The following is a 16,719-nucleotide window of genomic DNA, read 5'->3' as shown; positions in this document are numbered from 1 at the left end:
ATGGACATGATGTAAAGACAGAATACAAGGTAATCGACAATGGTTACCATAATTCTTGCTACCTTAAAAAGAATTCCCCATATCATTAGGTATAATAAAATTGAACAAAACAGGACAGAACAAGACTAATAAAATCTAAACTTTGGAGACATTACAGGACTTCAAAAGAAGATAATAGTCAAACCAGAATGGGTGTCATAGTGAATCTTTTGCCTTCAAAGTGGTTGGCTATACCCTCAGACTTGATACTATCAAACAGAACAGAGTAAAATCAGTCAAAATAAGATGGTGGGAGCAATACAGGGCTTCAAATCAAGTTAATAGGAAATCAAAAATGTTACTACAATATATCCTGTTTTTTTATTTTTCCCTTAATTAAAAAATAATAATAATAAAATGAATAAATTTTTTAAAAAGAGGAGATTGAGATAAAAGAGGACATAACAATACAGGTCAAAGCATAACAATTGAGCAACATAGTGCTTCACCACAAGATAACCCGACTTCAGAGTAGTTACCATAGTGTCTCTTTCCTTGAAATATTAGAGTATAACTTTGTATACTACAGCATCAAACATATCAAGGCAGTGTGAAACTTCAAGAGGATAAAATTATTACAGGGTATTTAGAACCAGCTAACGGAAAACAAACAATGGTTTCTATATTATCTCTTTGCCCATAAAAATTTTTGTTTACACTGTCACATATAATAAAATCCAGTAAGATACAACATGATAAAACCAATAGAGACAAAAGAACAACAGTTTGGTGGGACTTCAAAACAAGATGATATTAAATCAGCACTAGCTATTATGATGTCATGTTTTCTTCAAAATAACTGTTCATATCATCACAGGCAATAATATCAAACAGCCCAGATTAAAACCATTCAAATTAATAGGTGAAAACTTTATAAGGCTTCAAAGCCACATAATGGGGAATCATGATTACCACATACTTTTATATATTTGAATCATTACTTACAATAGGGAAACTATTTGGCATTTATACATGTGAGTTTGATTTATTTCATTTATGAGTATGGACTCAAGCTGCATCCATTTATTTTTAAATATCTCAGTGTAATCATTCTTTATAGCTGAGTAGTACTCCACTGTATAAAAATACCACAACATTTTATATCCATTCCTCAGATGATGGACACTTAGGTTGTTTCCAAGATCTGGCTATTACAAATTGTATTGCTATAAACATGGGTGCACATATATCCCTGTGGTATGATGCTTTCATTTCTTCTGGAAATATGCCTAGAAGTGGGAAAGCTGGAACAAATGGGACTTCCAATCCCAGCTTTTTGAGAAATCTCCAAACTGACCTCCACAATGGTTGTACCAGTCTACATTCCCACAAACAGTGTAGGAGAGTTTCTTTTTCCCCCACAACCTCTCCAGCATTTGTTGTTGATGGTTTTCTTGATCCTGGCCATTCTTTCAGGAGTGAGATGGAATCTCAGTGGGATTTTAATTTGCATTTCTCTAATGATTAATGATGATGAACATTTTTTCATGTATTTATTTGCCATTTGTGTTTCTTCATTTGAGAACTGTGTATTCATCTCAGATGCCCATTTTTGGATTGGATCTTTGAATTTTGGGGGTCTGATTTTTTATATTCTTATATAAATATATGTAAATATGTTATATAAATATATGTAAATATGTTCTAGACAGAAGTCCTTTGTCTGAGGGACAGTTCACTAAGATTTTTTTCCAGATTGTGGGTTTTCTTTTCACTATGCTGGAGATTTCTTTAGACATGCAGAAATCTTTTAATAAGAGGTGATCCCAGTTATTGTTTCTAGGAAGTATTTCCCGTGCAGTTTGAGTCCTGTTCATGAATTCTCTACCTACCCCTGTGTTTTCAAGGTTTCTACCCAATTTGTCTTCCAATAGACTTAGTGTTTCCATTTTAATATTCAGATCTTTGATCCATTCAGATTTTAATTTAGTACATGGTGATAGGCATGGGTCTAGTTTTAGTTTTTGGCATATGGAGAGCCAGTTTGTCCAACACCACTTATTAAAGAGACTGTTGTACTTACTTCCAGTGAAACTGTTTGGCTCCTTTATCAAAGATAAGGTGGTCCAGTGTGTTTGTAGTTGTGGTTGTATCTTCTAATCTATTCCATTGATCTTCGGCTCTGTTTTGATTCCAGTACCATATTGATTTTACTCCAGTACCAGTATAACTTCAAGTCAGGAATTGTGATGACTTCAGCCTTGCCTTTGCTGCTTAGAACTGTCTTTGATATTACAGGTCTCTTGTTCCAGATGAATTTTAGGAGTGATTTCTCAAGATCTATGAGGAATGCTGATGGTATTTTTATTGGGATTGCATTGAATCTGTATAACAGTCTTGGGAGAATGGCCATTTTCACAATATTTATTCTTGATATCCATGAGCAAGGGATGTCTTTCCATTTTCTGAGATCCTCTTCAATTTCTTTTTTCAGTGTATTATAATTTTCCCTGCATAGGTCTTTCACTTCTTTCATGAGGATAATTCCTAAGTATTTCTTTTTTTTTTTTTTTGGTTGCTAGTTTGAAGGGTGTGGCTTTTCTTATTTCTCTCTCTGTGAATTTGTTGTTAGTGTAGAGGAATACTATTGATGTTTGAGTACTGATTTTGCATCCAGCTACATTACTGAATTTATTTATTATATCTAAGAGTCTTTCAATGGAGTTTAGGGGGTATTCTATGTAAAGTATCATGTCATCTGCAAACAATGATAATTTAATTTCCTCTTTTTCTATCTTTACCCTTTATTTCTCTCTGTTGTCTAATTGCTCTGCTAGTATTTCTAGTACTATATTAAATAGGAGTGGTGACAAAGGACATCCTTATCTTGTGCCTAATTTTAAAATAAAGACCTTCAATTTTTGGCCATTTAGTATGACACTGGCTGTTGGTTTGTCATAGATGCTCTTTATTATATTGAGGTAAAGACCATCTATTCCAATTTTCTATAAAGTTCTTATCATGAATGCATGTTGGACCTTATCAAAAGCTTTATCTGCATCTGTAGAAATGATCATTTGATTCTTACTTTTGGCTTTATTGATATTGTGGATTACATTTATTGATTTACGTATGTTGAACCATCCCTGCATTCCTGGGATGAATCCCACTCGGTCATGGTATATAATCTTCTTGATGATTTGTTGCATCCTATTTGCCAAGATTTTATTGAGGATTTTTGCATCTGTGTTCATTAGGGAGATTGGTGTATAGTTCTCTTTTTTAGTTGGGTCTTTCTCAGCTTTTGGTACTAGAGTAATATTTGCTTCTGGGAATGACTTAGGAAAGGTTGCTTCCCTTTCAATTTCATTGAAGAGCTTGAGAAGTGTCAACATTAGGTCTTCTTTGTATTTCCTGTAGAATTCTGCAGTGAACCCATCTGGGCGTGGGCTCTTCTTTGTAGGTAAGGATTTAATTACATTTTCAATTTCATTAATAGAAATTGGGTTATTCCGTAGTTTTACATCTTCTTGACCTAACTTTGGTACTTCATGTGTTTCTAGGAACCTGTCTATTTTTTCTGTGTTATCAAACCTATGAAAGCAGAGGTTTTCAAACTGGGTGTTGATGATCTTCTGCAGTTCTACAAAGTCTGCAGTGATTTCTCCTCTTTCATTCCTTATTGTATGAATTTGAGCTTTTTCTTCTCTTTTTTAAATAAGGTTGGCTAGGGGCTTATCAATTTTATTTATTCATTCAAAGAACCAACTCTTTGATTCATTGATTCTTTGGATTGTTTGCTTAGGCTCTATTGCATTAATTTCTGCTCCAATTTTTATTATTTCCTCCTTTCATTGGGCTTTGGGCTTGACTTGCTCTTCTTTTTCTAGATGTTTGAGGTGTAGCATCAGGTTATTTCTTTGTATTCATTCTGTTTTCCTGATGTGGGAACTCAGTGCAATAAATTTTCCCCTGAGGACAGCTTTCATTGCATCCCACAGATTCTGGTAAGTTGTATTTATATTTTCCTTTGCTTATAGGTATTGTTTAATTTCTTCTTTAATTTCCCGTGTGACCCACTGATTACTCAAGAGTGTGTTATTCAGTTTCCATGTGTTTGTGGGATTTTTGCAGTATCTTTTATCGTTAATTTCTAATTTCATGGTGCTATGATCCGATAACATGCATGGGATAATTTCAACTCTTTTGCATTTGTTTAAGTATGTTCTATGGGCTAATATATGATCTATTTTAGAGAATGTGTCATGTACTGCTGAGAAGAATGTGTATTCTGATGTTGTTGAATGAAACACTCTGTATATGTCTATCAAGTCCATTTGTTCACATGTGTGATTCAGTTCTGTTATTTCTTTGCTGATTTTCTGTCTGGTTGATCTGTCCCTTGGTGTCAATGGTGTATTAAGGTCTCCTGTTATAATTGTGTTACTGCTAACTTGGTTTTTCATTTCTGTTAATACTTGCTTTATGCAACTGGGTGCTCTGGAATTTGGTGCATATATATTTAAGATTGTTATCTCTTTTTCTTGAAGTTTTCCCCTAGCCAGTATGTAATGACCTTCTGTATCTCTTCTGATCATTGTTGATTTAAAGTTCAAATGTCTGCGAACAGAATAGCTACCCTTGCTTTTTTTTGGGGGGGGGGGTCTGTTGCATGTAGTATTGTTTTCCAACCTTTGACTTTCAGTCTGTGAGTATCCTTTTGGGTTAAATGGGTTTCTTGTAGACTGCATATGGTTGGATGTTGTTTCTTGATCTATTCTGCCAGTCTGTTTCTTTTAATTGGTGCATTGAGACAATTTACATTAATGGTTATAACTGTTATATGTTGGTTTATTGTTGACATGTTATCTTTCTGCTGTTTCATCTTTATCTTTCCATTCTGTTTGTCTGCTCTGCTTAGTGGTTTTTTCCTAAGTGTATCTAATCTGTCTTTCAGTATTCTTTGCAGGGTCAGCTTGGTGATCATGAAGTTCTTTGGTTGTTCTTTGTCAGAGAAGTATCCTATATCTCCATCCATTTTGAAGGAAAGTTTTGCAGGGTACAGTTTTACAGTCTAGGTTGGAAATCATTTTCCTTTAGCATCTGGAATACTTCACTCTTCTTGACTTTATTGTTTGTGCTGAGAAGTCTGCTGTGATTCTGATAGCTTTTCCTTTATAAGTGACCTGTCTTTTGTCTCTGACAGCTTTTAACATTCTATTCTTATTTTGGATTTCTGGGATGGTGATTACTATATGTCTGGGTGTACTTTTATTTTGGTTATGGCTATTTGGAGTTCTATATGCTTCACTAATCCTGATGTCAGTTTCTGATTTCATGCTTAGGAAATTTTCAGCTATTATTTCTCTAAATATCCTCTTGATGTCTTTTATGTCATCCCCTTCTTTTTCATTAATCCCTATCAATCTTATGTTGTTTTTCTTTGCATCATTTTGCAGTTGTTGAATTGTTATTTCCTGATTCCTTGTTATTTTTAAAAGATCTTTCCTTTCCTGTTCACTAGCTGCAATCTTGTCTTCAAGGTCTGAAATTCTATCTTCACTTTCATTGAGGTGGTTTTTACAGCTTTCAGTGGAATTTTTTATTTCCTGTATATGTCTGTGCACCTGCTTTATATATAATCTGTTTGTTTCTTATATTGCTCATCCAGGGATTCTATCTTTTTGTTTAGTTCCTCCAATTTTTTAAACTGTGTCTTCTTTAGATATATGCAGCATCTGTTTCATTTCTTTTATCATTTCTTCTTTTACCTGGGAGATTATTTCTAGTTTGAATTCCTTTAAAGCTTCCCAAAGTTGCTTGTTTATTTCAGTTGCTGTTATGTCTGATATTTGAGGTGTATGGCATATATTTTCTTCTATGTACATCGCACCTAAGGTTTCTTTGGATGTGCTGGAGGTTTGAGATTTTAATTTGGTCTTTTGTTTTGTCATTTTCCTATATTTCTGTGTTTCAAGTGTTTTGAGTATTATTCTAAGGCTTCCTCAGGATCTGTTGAAAATATCTTCTATGCCCTCAGCTCCTGGGACTCTGGCACCCAGTTCTCCCTTGATTGATAGAGGGTCACTGGGGGTGGAGCAGGCTGGCTCAAGCCCAGCCTCTGGAACCGATGGTGCCTGCCTGCTTGCTTAGCATTCCATAGCCTGCCAAACACAGCCAGGAGAAGCGAGACTGATGCCAGCTCCCTGGACCTGCAGTACTGCTCCATTGTAACTGGAAGCCAAGAGGTTCCCTGGCCAGGGCCGAGAGAGGGTCTCAAACTAGCTGGGCTCAGAGGAAAGTGCATGGGACACTTACGCCAGGCCGCCAGGCCTGTGGAACCGGTGGCGTCCCCCTGCTTGCTTAGAACTCCACAGTCCACCCAAACTCATGACCTCTTGCTTGCCAGACAGGTGCTTTCACCACCCTTAAATTAATTTGAGCTTGTAATTATTTCAGTCTTTTAGAGGAAACTAAAGGATTAAGCAATAATGGGGAGAATGCCATACTTAGGCAAAGAAATAAGACTTGAATAAATATTTTCCATCTTTGAAAGCCAGGAGAGATTAGACAGCAATAATATTAGTCACTGATTGTACCATCCAAATTTTTCTACGCCTTTTATAAAGCTTATACACATGTCTTGCTTATTCCTAATATCTTATTTATAAGTGTAGTATTTTCTCTTTTTTAGTTAACTGCTAATTTCCGACTTTGAATGCTTGTGTTTCTTTATTTTGCTTTGTAGTGACAGGGCCTTATTTTGTAGTTCAGGCTGAGTTGGATGCACTATATACCCCAGGCTAGCCTCAAACCCACAGCAATCTTCCTGTCTCAGCCTGTTGAATACTGGAATTACAGGCATGCACTACCTCACCTGGCCTACAAATATAGTATTTTCTTTCTTTGTTCTTTATATCAGTTCCTTAAAATTTTCTTTACAATACCTACTTAGATTACTTCATTATTCATAGTCACAAGAACTTCATTGCCATAATTTTCTTTATCATCACATCTCCTATATTGAAGATAATTTTCCTTATTCTTCCAACTTTTATCTCTCATCAAAAATTTTTTGAGAACATATGCTTAAGCAAAATTAAAGTAATTTATCAAGTAGAGATAGAATAGCTCAAAAAATTCAAGAACAGTAGAAACCAGGGGATGTTGTCTCTTTGTTCCTTGTCTTTTATTTTGTTGTTGTTGTGGTGGTGGTGGTGGTGGTTAGCTTTTGCTGCCTCTCAGTCATGGGAGAAAGCTGACTGAGTCACAATCTCTAACTTCCCTCTTACAGTTCAAATCACAAAATCATGTTTTCCTTCAGTCCAAAAAAGAAGGATTAAAAAAAAAACCAATAAAAGGATTTGCCGGGCATGGCGGTGCACTCCCGTAATTCCAGCACTCAAGAGGTCATTGCAAATTTGAGACCAGTTTAGGCCACAAAGTGAGCCCAAGACCAGTCTGAACTGCATAGCAAGTGAGACCCTATCTCAAAAAGACAAAACAAAACAAAAAAAAAAGTATTTGATTGCTTAGTTCTTTGAGTGGAACAGTTGCTCAAAAGGGAAGTCTACAATAGTGTACAAAAATGCAGGTATAGTGCTTAAGATATAGCTCAGCAGTAGAGCAGTTGCCTAGCATGCATGAAGCCCTGGGTCTAATCCCTGCACACCAAAACAAAACAAAACAAAACACCCCACAAGTTTCTCAATAAACCTGCAGAGGACAAGGGATTTAGCCCAGCAGCACAAGCAACTGCCTGGCATGTATGAGGTCATGAGTTTGATCCCCAGTACCAAAAAGAAAGAAAGAAAGAAAAAGAGAGAGAGAGAGAGAGAGAGAGAGAGAGAGAGAGAGAGAGAGAGAGAAAGAAAGAAAGAAAACAAAAAAAAGAAAAAGAAAAAGAAAAGAAATAAATATGAAGGGCTCGGTGTGAGACCTGAGTTCAATCCCCACTGCCACATAAATAAATAAATAAATAAATAAATAAATAAATATGCAGTTTGGAAAGCTACAAATCTGTTAGTTATCATTTGTTAAAACATACAAGCTTCTTTAAAATAAGCTTCTTTAAGATAAAGATGTAAGATGAAGCTATCCGGTGGGAGAGCCTGAGACAAAGGTTTGGATCCATGTCAGTTACATGTCAATACTGTTTTGGAACAACTAGAAATGGAGAGAGGTAATCAGGCTTAAGAAAGAAAAAGAGCTGGCAGAAGATGCAGCTAAAGTCCAACTGTAGCCAAATGTAAGAGGATAATCAGCTGAGTTGTTGTAACGTAAGATAATAGGGTGGACCTTTGGCAGTCATTTAGCACACAGTCAGATAGAAGGTCCCTAAAGTTTCTGGCAAGGTGGCTCTCATTAACTGAGGCCAGTTTTTTGGAAAATAGGTTGTGAGTGTGAGCCTTTAGCAGTCGACAGCTACAACAGCAGCAGAAGGTAGGTAAGAAAATGTGTTGTCAAGGCAACAAAACATCAACTACATCCTGCATCACTACACTTTCTATCAAAATGAGGCAGCATAAGAAGTCATGATGATGTTGCAAGGCATGTGAAAATATGAGACAAAGAAGAGTAATCGCTATAAAGAACTCCTTTTACCTTCTGTCTGCTTCACATTTGCTCAAAATTTTTACTGTTGAAACTCAGGCTGGGAATCAGAAGAGAATCAATCAACCAGTTATCATTTACTGAACATGTCTTACGTATCTCACATGACATTAACAGCTAATTGCTGTTAAGGATAAAAATAAAAATAAACAAAACCCACATAACAAACAAGCACTAATTTTAAAAATGTTTTTAAAGAATAAAAAGGAAGGCAAGAGGACAGTTCTGTCCTAGGTCAGGACATATTTCAGAAAGAAAGCAAGATTTACACGTATGAAAAGATAATCCAACATAAGTACATTAAATCAAGAATATCTGTTAGGGTAAACCAAGGCACAGTTGAGGCCACTGAGACAGGCAGAGTTTAAGCAATGTGTGAGGATTTATTGCAGATCCTGTCATTAGCTGAGCCAATGACAAAAAGACCATTGAGCCTGAGCAAGGTGTAAGAGCACATTTTATAGAGAAGCTTATAGGGGAAGGAGGCATTGCTGAGAGGGATGCAAAATTGTGAGTCTCTGAGTAGGAGGGCTAAGGCTAGCTGATGAAGAGTGCAGTGCTGTATACAAGGTTTGCTGGCAGGCACAGCATGTGTCTTGTTTCGTAGGTTGAGCTCTTTGCAGGCTGGGCTGCTTGGGGAAACTGCTGGATTACTGTTGTTGCTGTGCTCCTGCAGGTGTAAACAACACATCCGCTTCAGTTTATCTCTCTTGGCTGGGTTGGAGTCTACTCCAAGACCTGACAGTATCCTCTGAGGATTTCAAAAGAGAATATTTTGATTTCTACTAAAGTGCTTACTCTATAAGCTTGAGTGATAGTCTTTAATATCTTTATTCTCATATTGACGTGGGTTTGAAATACTACTTAACAACACCAAAGAAATAATATATGTGTATTACTGTTTAGCTATTCAGCAGGTTCCATTACACAGGGATGAGAAGAGAAAACTATATTTGCTATTTGCCTACACATTCATCTCTCTGGACATGTGAGTATTGTATCCCACGGAAGGATTAGAAACACTGCCAGAGAATAAGTACACAAAGTCGTTATGGAAACCAGAATACTTCAGCTCAGAGCTATTTACAGAAAACTTTCAGGCTTAAATCATTCCATGTAATCAACTCTGCTTTGCTTCACCCTATGTCAGTACACACAAACAAAGGTCTATTTTTAAGGGTTCTCCAACCAGCTGTATGTGAGGACACATAAATTCAAGAGTAAGGGGATGGTGCTCACACCACCAAAGTGTTATTTATGTGTAGCATTTTTATATCACACATTTGAGGCTTGCTCACACTTGCCTCAACCATTGTCAAGTATGCAGTTTCCGTAATACAAACAGCACGGCTGTTGACTGTTGCCTTCAGCAGAGAAACGTTTCCTCCAACACAGCTGCTGCCTGTGCTGCCCAACACTATGACGGTGTGGAACTGGGTCTTCAGAATCCCCCAACTCACCTTTGAGGTTAGACAGTGACAGCAACCTCTGGCTGTTTGTCCTTAATTGCATATGGGAACTTTTTCCAGCTCCCTGGCAGGATCTTTCATAAAGGAGATTTTTTCTTTCTTTTTTTTTTTATTTTGGTTCTGTTTTGTTTTTGATGAGGTAATTACATGATGAGGATTTTCATAGCTTTTGAAGGATCATTTGAACCATTTGATGTTTCAGCCAATGAAACTGTGGAAGCTCTCAAGCTGAAGATAAAGGTATGTACTTTGTTCTTGCACCACTGAAATGTGTATTAACTCTCATTACTCACTGTACTTTAGAATGTACATAGAATAGAGATACTATGTATGCACAGGTAACCAACATGATTTGAAAAATAGGACTATTTGTTTATACAATAGATTGATAAGAATAGAAAAACATTGGAGGGGTTAGACCAGAAACCAAACTGAACCAGTGAAGTCTTAAGGAGTAAAACATTTTGCTTCTTTTTAGGAATTTGTAGGATGCTCATGGGCCATATAATATTACTACAATTTTTTATAAGAGGATAAAAACGTGACTCTAACTTTAGGCCACGCAAGTGGAGTGTGCCTGTTGTCCAGTGGATACCTTATTTGATAAGCAAATGAATATAAAGAACCAAAGGGTTCTGGAGGCAGAGAGCACTTTACCAAACTTGTAGGCTATTCCAGAGAAAGTGGTAACTCAAAGAAGTTGCCTTGCCTAGAATCATAGCCCCAGAATATAAAACAACTTGGGAGCATTCATTACCCTTATCAATTTCTTAAAATCATATCCACCATAAAATAAAAAATGAAGCACAGTATTTACCTTCCAACTACAAGTTACTAAACTTGGAGTTTGTCATTCCCGTTTACTGAGGAGCATATATTGAGTCATAGTTACATGACATTTTGTAGATTGCTACAATTTTGATCCAACACAAGGAATCTTAATTTTCATGTGTCACGTATCCTATTGGAAGTTTAGAGAAGCCTATGAACTACTTCTCAAAATGTCCTTAAATTCACAAAATAAAAAATGTATAATAAAAAAGATAGTTATATGGAAATATAATTTTCAACTAATAATAAAATTGTGATATACATAGTAGCATGGGTCATAGAGCTTTTTATTAACACATTAATGAGTTTTAGCAGTCCACTTAATAACTGTCATACTGTCAAAGCAATGATCATTATAAATAATATTTTGAGGTACATACAGTATCAGTAACGTGACCTAAAATGATCTGTGATTCTTGTGGATGACAAAGGAACAACTGACTACTGTGACTTCTCTTTGCTTCTTAAAAAGAAAATCTTAATTTCATTTAAAATTACTAAAAGTTAATATGTAGATTTTTCCACTTAAATAAATTCTGTCTTTAAACTTTTGGGAAGTCTATAGATTCTAAGTTAATGCACTAAGTCCTCTTCCTTCCTCTTTATTCCAAAATTATTATAATGATCAGAGGAAAAAGAGAGGAGAGACTGATTTCTAGTACAGCAGTGTGGCGATGAACTGTTTTCATAATATCCTATTCACTCTTCAGGATTATTTCCACATTCCTCTCTCTGAGGACATACGTGGCAGGCACTATCTGGAGTTAGTGTATGCTGGAGCTGCTCTGAGGAACAGCTGGAGTCTTGCTGATATTGGGATATCTTTTTGTTCAACTCTCAAATGCTTCGTTAAGGTATGATGGTCAAAATAATATTTGTCCAAGATGTCTGTCTCACTTTGAATTAAGTTGTGCATAACCCAACTGAAATAATTTCATGAATTAGGGTTTTACTTTCCTGCCTTCTCTCTTCCTTGGAAAACTCACTCTTATTCAAGCTTTGTGCTATGGGGGGAAGTAAGACCTGTAGACTGGACACGATTCCTCCTTTGCATTCCTTCTGTCCTCTCTCTTCCCTATTCCCTACCCTGTCATCACAGAGCCTACCACAAACAATATTACAACAAGACCAAGACCAGTTCTAAGAAGAGGACTAGGTCACTCCTATGGAGCCAAAATGAATGAGGCTGTAGTATAATAAGGGAGAAGAAATTCTTAGTAACAATCAGAATGATGGGGAACTTTCTGTACCCCAAATCTAGCGAAAGTAGCCATGTAAATTATGTATACATACAACAAAGGTAGCCTTTTCTTTTTTTTTAAATTTTATTTAAGGAGGAAAAAAAACAGAAAAAGTGTACAAGTTATAGAGAATTTCAAAAAAAATAAACAGTAGGAAATCACTAGTTAATTACATGTTGTCATCTTAGAAATAGTTGTTGAAGTTACAAAATTAAAGCATGTAGAGGGGACTTTCAAAGTGACACTGCAAACAGTTTTGTTCAATAATCCAACAAAACTCAGTAATATGGTTATCTATCTTATACACTTAAATATATATGCAGTTATATCTTTTAGAGAACTTTTTTTTCCTTTTTTTTTTTTGTACAATGACAATTACACATTTTGGGTTTTATTACTCCCACAGTTCTTATTATTTTTTTTTAAGAAAGTAAAACCAAAATGTGACATACAAGGACAGAGTCAGTCAAATCAAAAGGATGGACATAATACATAATGTAAAAACAAAATGCAAGGTGATCAACAATGGTTACCATAATGCCTCTTGTTATCTTAAAAAGAATTGCCTATATCATCAGTTATAATAAAATTGAACAAAACAGTAAAGAATAAGACCAATAAAACCAAAACATTGGAGACATTAGAGGACTTCAAAAGAAGATAATAGTCAACCAAAATGGGCATCACAATGAATCTTATTGTCTTCATAGTTGTTGCCTAGACTTTCAAACTTGGTACTATCTAGCATAACAGAACAGAGGAAAATCAGTCAAAACAAGATGGTGAGAGCAATACAGAGTTTCAAATCAAGTTAATAGGAAATCAAAGTGGGTTACTATAATATATCCTGCTATATTTTATTTATTTTTCCCTTAATTAAAAGGACAAAAATGAAAAAGTAGATAATAAAGGAGATTGAGATTTAAAAAAGAGGGCATAACAACAAAACAGTGCAGATCAAAACATAGCCATTTAAGCAAAATAGTGTTTCACTACAATATAATCTTGACATAATAGTAGTTACCATAGTGTCTCTTCCCTTAAAATCTTTGGGTATAACTTCGTATACTGTAGCATCAAACATATCAAGACAATGTAAAACCATTCAAGAGAATGACAGAATTACAGGGTATTTAGAATCAACTAACAGAAAATAAACAATGGTTTCTGTATAATCTCCTTGTCTATAAAAGTTTTTGTTTATATTATCACATATAATAAAATCCAATAAGATACAACACATTAAAACTGATGGAGACAGAAGAACAAAAGCTTGATGGGACTTCAAAACAAGAGGATATTAAATCAGCACTACCTATTACAATGTCTTGTTTTCTCCAAAATGGCTGTTCCTACCATCCAACCTTCTCTGCCTCATTTCTGTTGAGCTTTTTTTCTGTCACTAGTTGTCAGTTTGTCCTCTTCATTTCACTTTCTGCTCCATTCACTGTGGCTGCTCTGCCACTGTTTCTGGAATACTGGTATTTTTCATTTTTAGAATATCCTGCAGTAATCTCTGTAGAGTTGAATTGGTGGTTGCAAATTCCCTTATTTCCTCTTTATCCTGGAAGCACCTTGTTTTTCCATCAACTTCTAGGGACAGTTGTGCAGGATATATCAATCTTGGCTGGAGGTTATTATCTTTCAAAGCTTGAATTATTTCCCCCCACGCTCTTCGTAATTTGATAGTTTGTGCCAAGAAGTCTGCTGTAATTCTGATGGGTGTTCCCTTGTAAGTGATCTGTTTCTTGTCTCTGATGGCTTTTAATATTCCATTCTTATATTGGATTTCTGGAATTTTGATTATTATATGCCTGGGTGTAGCTCTGTTTGGGTTGTAGGTGGCTGGGGTCCTGAATGCTTCATACATCTGAGTATCTTTATCTTTTGCTAAATTAGGAAAATTCTCCTGGATTATTTCTGTGAATCACTTTTGTAGTCCATTTGTTTGTGTCCCTACTTCTTCTTTTATGTTCTTAATTCTTAAGTTATAGATCCTCTTATCATCTTCTTGTCTTTGTATTATTGCTGTTTGTTTTCTTGCTATTTTTATGAAGTTTTTCATTTCATGCTCCCACCTTACAAATCTGTCCTCCAGTTCTGATAATCTATCCTTAGTTTCTTTCAAGCTGTTATGCCATCTTTCAATAGAGTTTTTAGTTTCCTGGTAATCTCTGTGAACCTGCTTCACGTATTCTATGTTTTCTCTATTTTCTCCATCAAACAATTCTCCCCTTTTTTTCTGTTCTTCCATTCCACCATCTGTCTTTTTCTTGGGTGGTGCTTAGCATTTCTCTAACTATTCTACTTATTTCTTGCTTTATTTCATTAAATACTTCATTTTTAAACTCGTCTATGAGGCTCCAGAGATACCGTTTTATATCTATAGGTGTCGTGTCTGATATTGCATGTTTTCTGTCTTCATTCTCTTTTGCTTTTACCTTTCCTGGATCAGTGTTCTCAGGATTGGGAACTGAGGAGCCTTTCTTGTTGCTCCCTTTTCCCATACTTTTTGTTCCTTCCATACAAGCGTATGTAGGAGGCTCAGTATTTTTTTTTCTCTTTGTCTGTTGCAGTTTGTTTGAATCTGCTGGCTAGGTGCTCCCTCCCACTGCAATGTACTAGGGAGACACAGACCTGGGCAGCCTCTGCTGGGCCCACCCCTCCAGGTCAACCTACTGAATGTTTCACTGCTAGGGTGCACTGCCAGGCACAGGGACCTGATTTGGGCTAGCCTACAGGATCTTAGTCCACGGCGTCACCAGGCCAAGCGCTCCCCACCACTCCCACTTGAGAGGGGAATATGCGACTAAAGTCACTGCAGGGCTATGTTCCAGCTAGTCTGCCCATTCCCAGAATGTCCTCTGTTGGAGCCTCCTAGTCTATGAAAGGGTCCCCATTTCACTCACTGCAGGTCGAGCCAGTCCCGCTCTCAATGCCGTTTGGGCCAATTCCTGCTCTCAGAGCTTTGGCCCGCCTCTCTCCCTGCCGTGTGGATTGGGATGCAGCATCAGCAGCAGGAAATTCAAATCGCGGCTTCCAATGGCGCGGGATCCAGCTTCCACACTGAGATTTTATCTGTTCCTGTTATAGCATCAGGATTGCATTTCCAGTTGGTTTCTCTCAGCTTAGTTCATTCCTGGGTCGGCAGGGTAAATCTCCCCTCGCGTGGGACTCCTCACGCGGCACCACTCCTGGCTTCTAAACTGGTAATCTCAGAGAGCCTCCGTGGCTGCTGTTATTTGTCCGCCATGTTCTCCCCAAAGGTAGCCTTTTCAATTTATAGAGTGTCCTTAATCATTGGTGTATAACTTGAAATCCATGGATGCACTTTAAGAACTCTACAAAAGAGGAGAATCCAGGGCAATCTGAACCAGGGCACACATACACATCCTCTGAGAGCCTCACTGCCACGCCTCAAAAAATCGAGGAAACCAAGCATCTCCTGTTCACAGCCAAAGGGAAGGATGCCAGGTCTGTCAAGATAAAGAGCAAGCATAATGTGAAGTTCAAAGTTCAGTGCAGCAGACATCTTTATACCTTGCTCACCGCAGATAAAGAAAAGGCAGAAAAACTAAGCAGTGCTTGCCCCCAGGTTTGGCGATAAAGGAGCTGAAATAAGCCTGCCAAACTTATGGGAAGTATACTAAAAACTTCAAAAAAAATAGAACTCTGCAAAAGAACTTCAAAATTGTAAAAGATATAAATTACATGCCTACTTATTTTCTGGAAACTTTACCCTTATTTGCAACCATTCTTTCTAAGTTTTCTCTGATACGTTATGCTTTCATTGTCATTTGACTCTAGAAACTTTTCTCTTTCTTTCCTGATTTCTTCTGTGGCTAATTGGTTACTGAACAATGTATCATTTTAATTTCATATGTTTATTTCATTTCTGTGGCTCTTTTGGCTGTTGATTTCTAGCTTCATTTCACTATGATTCAATAGTATGTAGTAGAATATTTCATTTCCTTTGTATTTATTTAAGCATACTTTATGGCCTAAGGTATGATCTATTTTGGAAAGAGTTCCATGTGATTTTGATAAAAATTAGTATTCTGTTGTTGCATAAAACACTCTGTAGGGGACTATTAAGTTCATTTGATATGGTTTAATTCTAATGTTTGTTGATTCTTTTCTGATTGAGCTCTCCAGTTGTGTGAATGGGACATTCAAATCCCCACTGTGATTGTATTAGTGTCTGTCTGTCTGTCTGTCTGTCTTACTAACTGCAGAACTTTTGTTTCATGAAACTGGGTGCACTAACATTAAGTGGCTAGATATTTACAATTGTTATCTCTTCCTTTCTTTTCTAAAATGCTGTTTTCCAGGTCTCTCGATTCCAGATTTCAGAGAGGCTGTATTTTTCCTGTTGATCTTTACTCTACTATTTTTAATGTCCTCTACAAGAGATACTCTCAAAAATCTTGCAACTATTTTTTTCAAGTGACTCAAAGAGATTAAGAGCTGCTGATCTAAGAAACATTATTCTGTACTTTTTCTTTACTTCAAATGAATGCATCAGCTGCAAAGAACATTCTATTTCAAATGGGGAAATTATTTTCTCATTTCAGCATTAAAAAAAT

General features: G+C 36.4%; 1 protein-coding gene across 1 annotated transcript in view; it reads left to right on the top strand.

Moving 5' to 3' along the window:
- The first annotated feature begins 10,009 nt into the window (after positions 1 to 10,009).
- Ankub1 (ankyrin repeat and ubiquitin domain containing 1) overlaps positions 10,010 to 16,719 on the top strand; it is a 34,914-nt gene continuing 28,204 nt past the window's right edge. Inside the window, exons 1-2 of the mRNA XM_003476771.4 lie at positions 10,010 to 10,301; positions 11,603 to 11,746. Coding sequence (XP_003476819.2) covers positions 10,209 to 10,301; positions 11,603 to 11,746 — 237 coding nt within the window. The 5' untranslated portion in view covers positions 10,010 to 10,208. The remainder of the gene's footprint in view (positions 10,302 to 11,602; positions 11,747 to 16,719) is intronic.

This window comes from Cavia porcellus, unplaced genomic scaffold (assembly GCF_034190915.1).
Source record: "Cavia porcellus strain 051 isolate PalLab524CR breed Dunkin Hartley unplaced genomic scaffold, mCavPor4.1 scaffold_5, whole genome shotgun sequence".
NCBI lineage: Eukaryota > Metazoa > Chordata > Mammalia > Rodentia > Caviidae > Cavia > Cavia porcellus.
The sequence above is the reverse complement of the archived record's forward strand: the minus strand, read 5'-3'. Positions and strand labels throughout refer to the sequence as shown.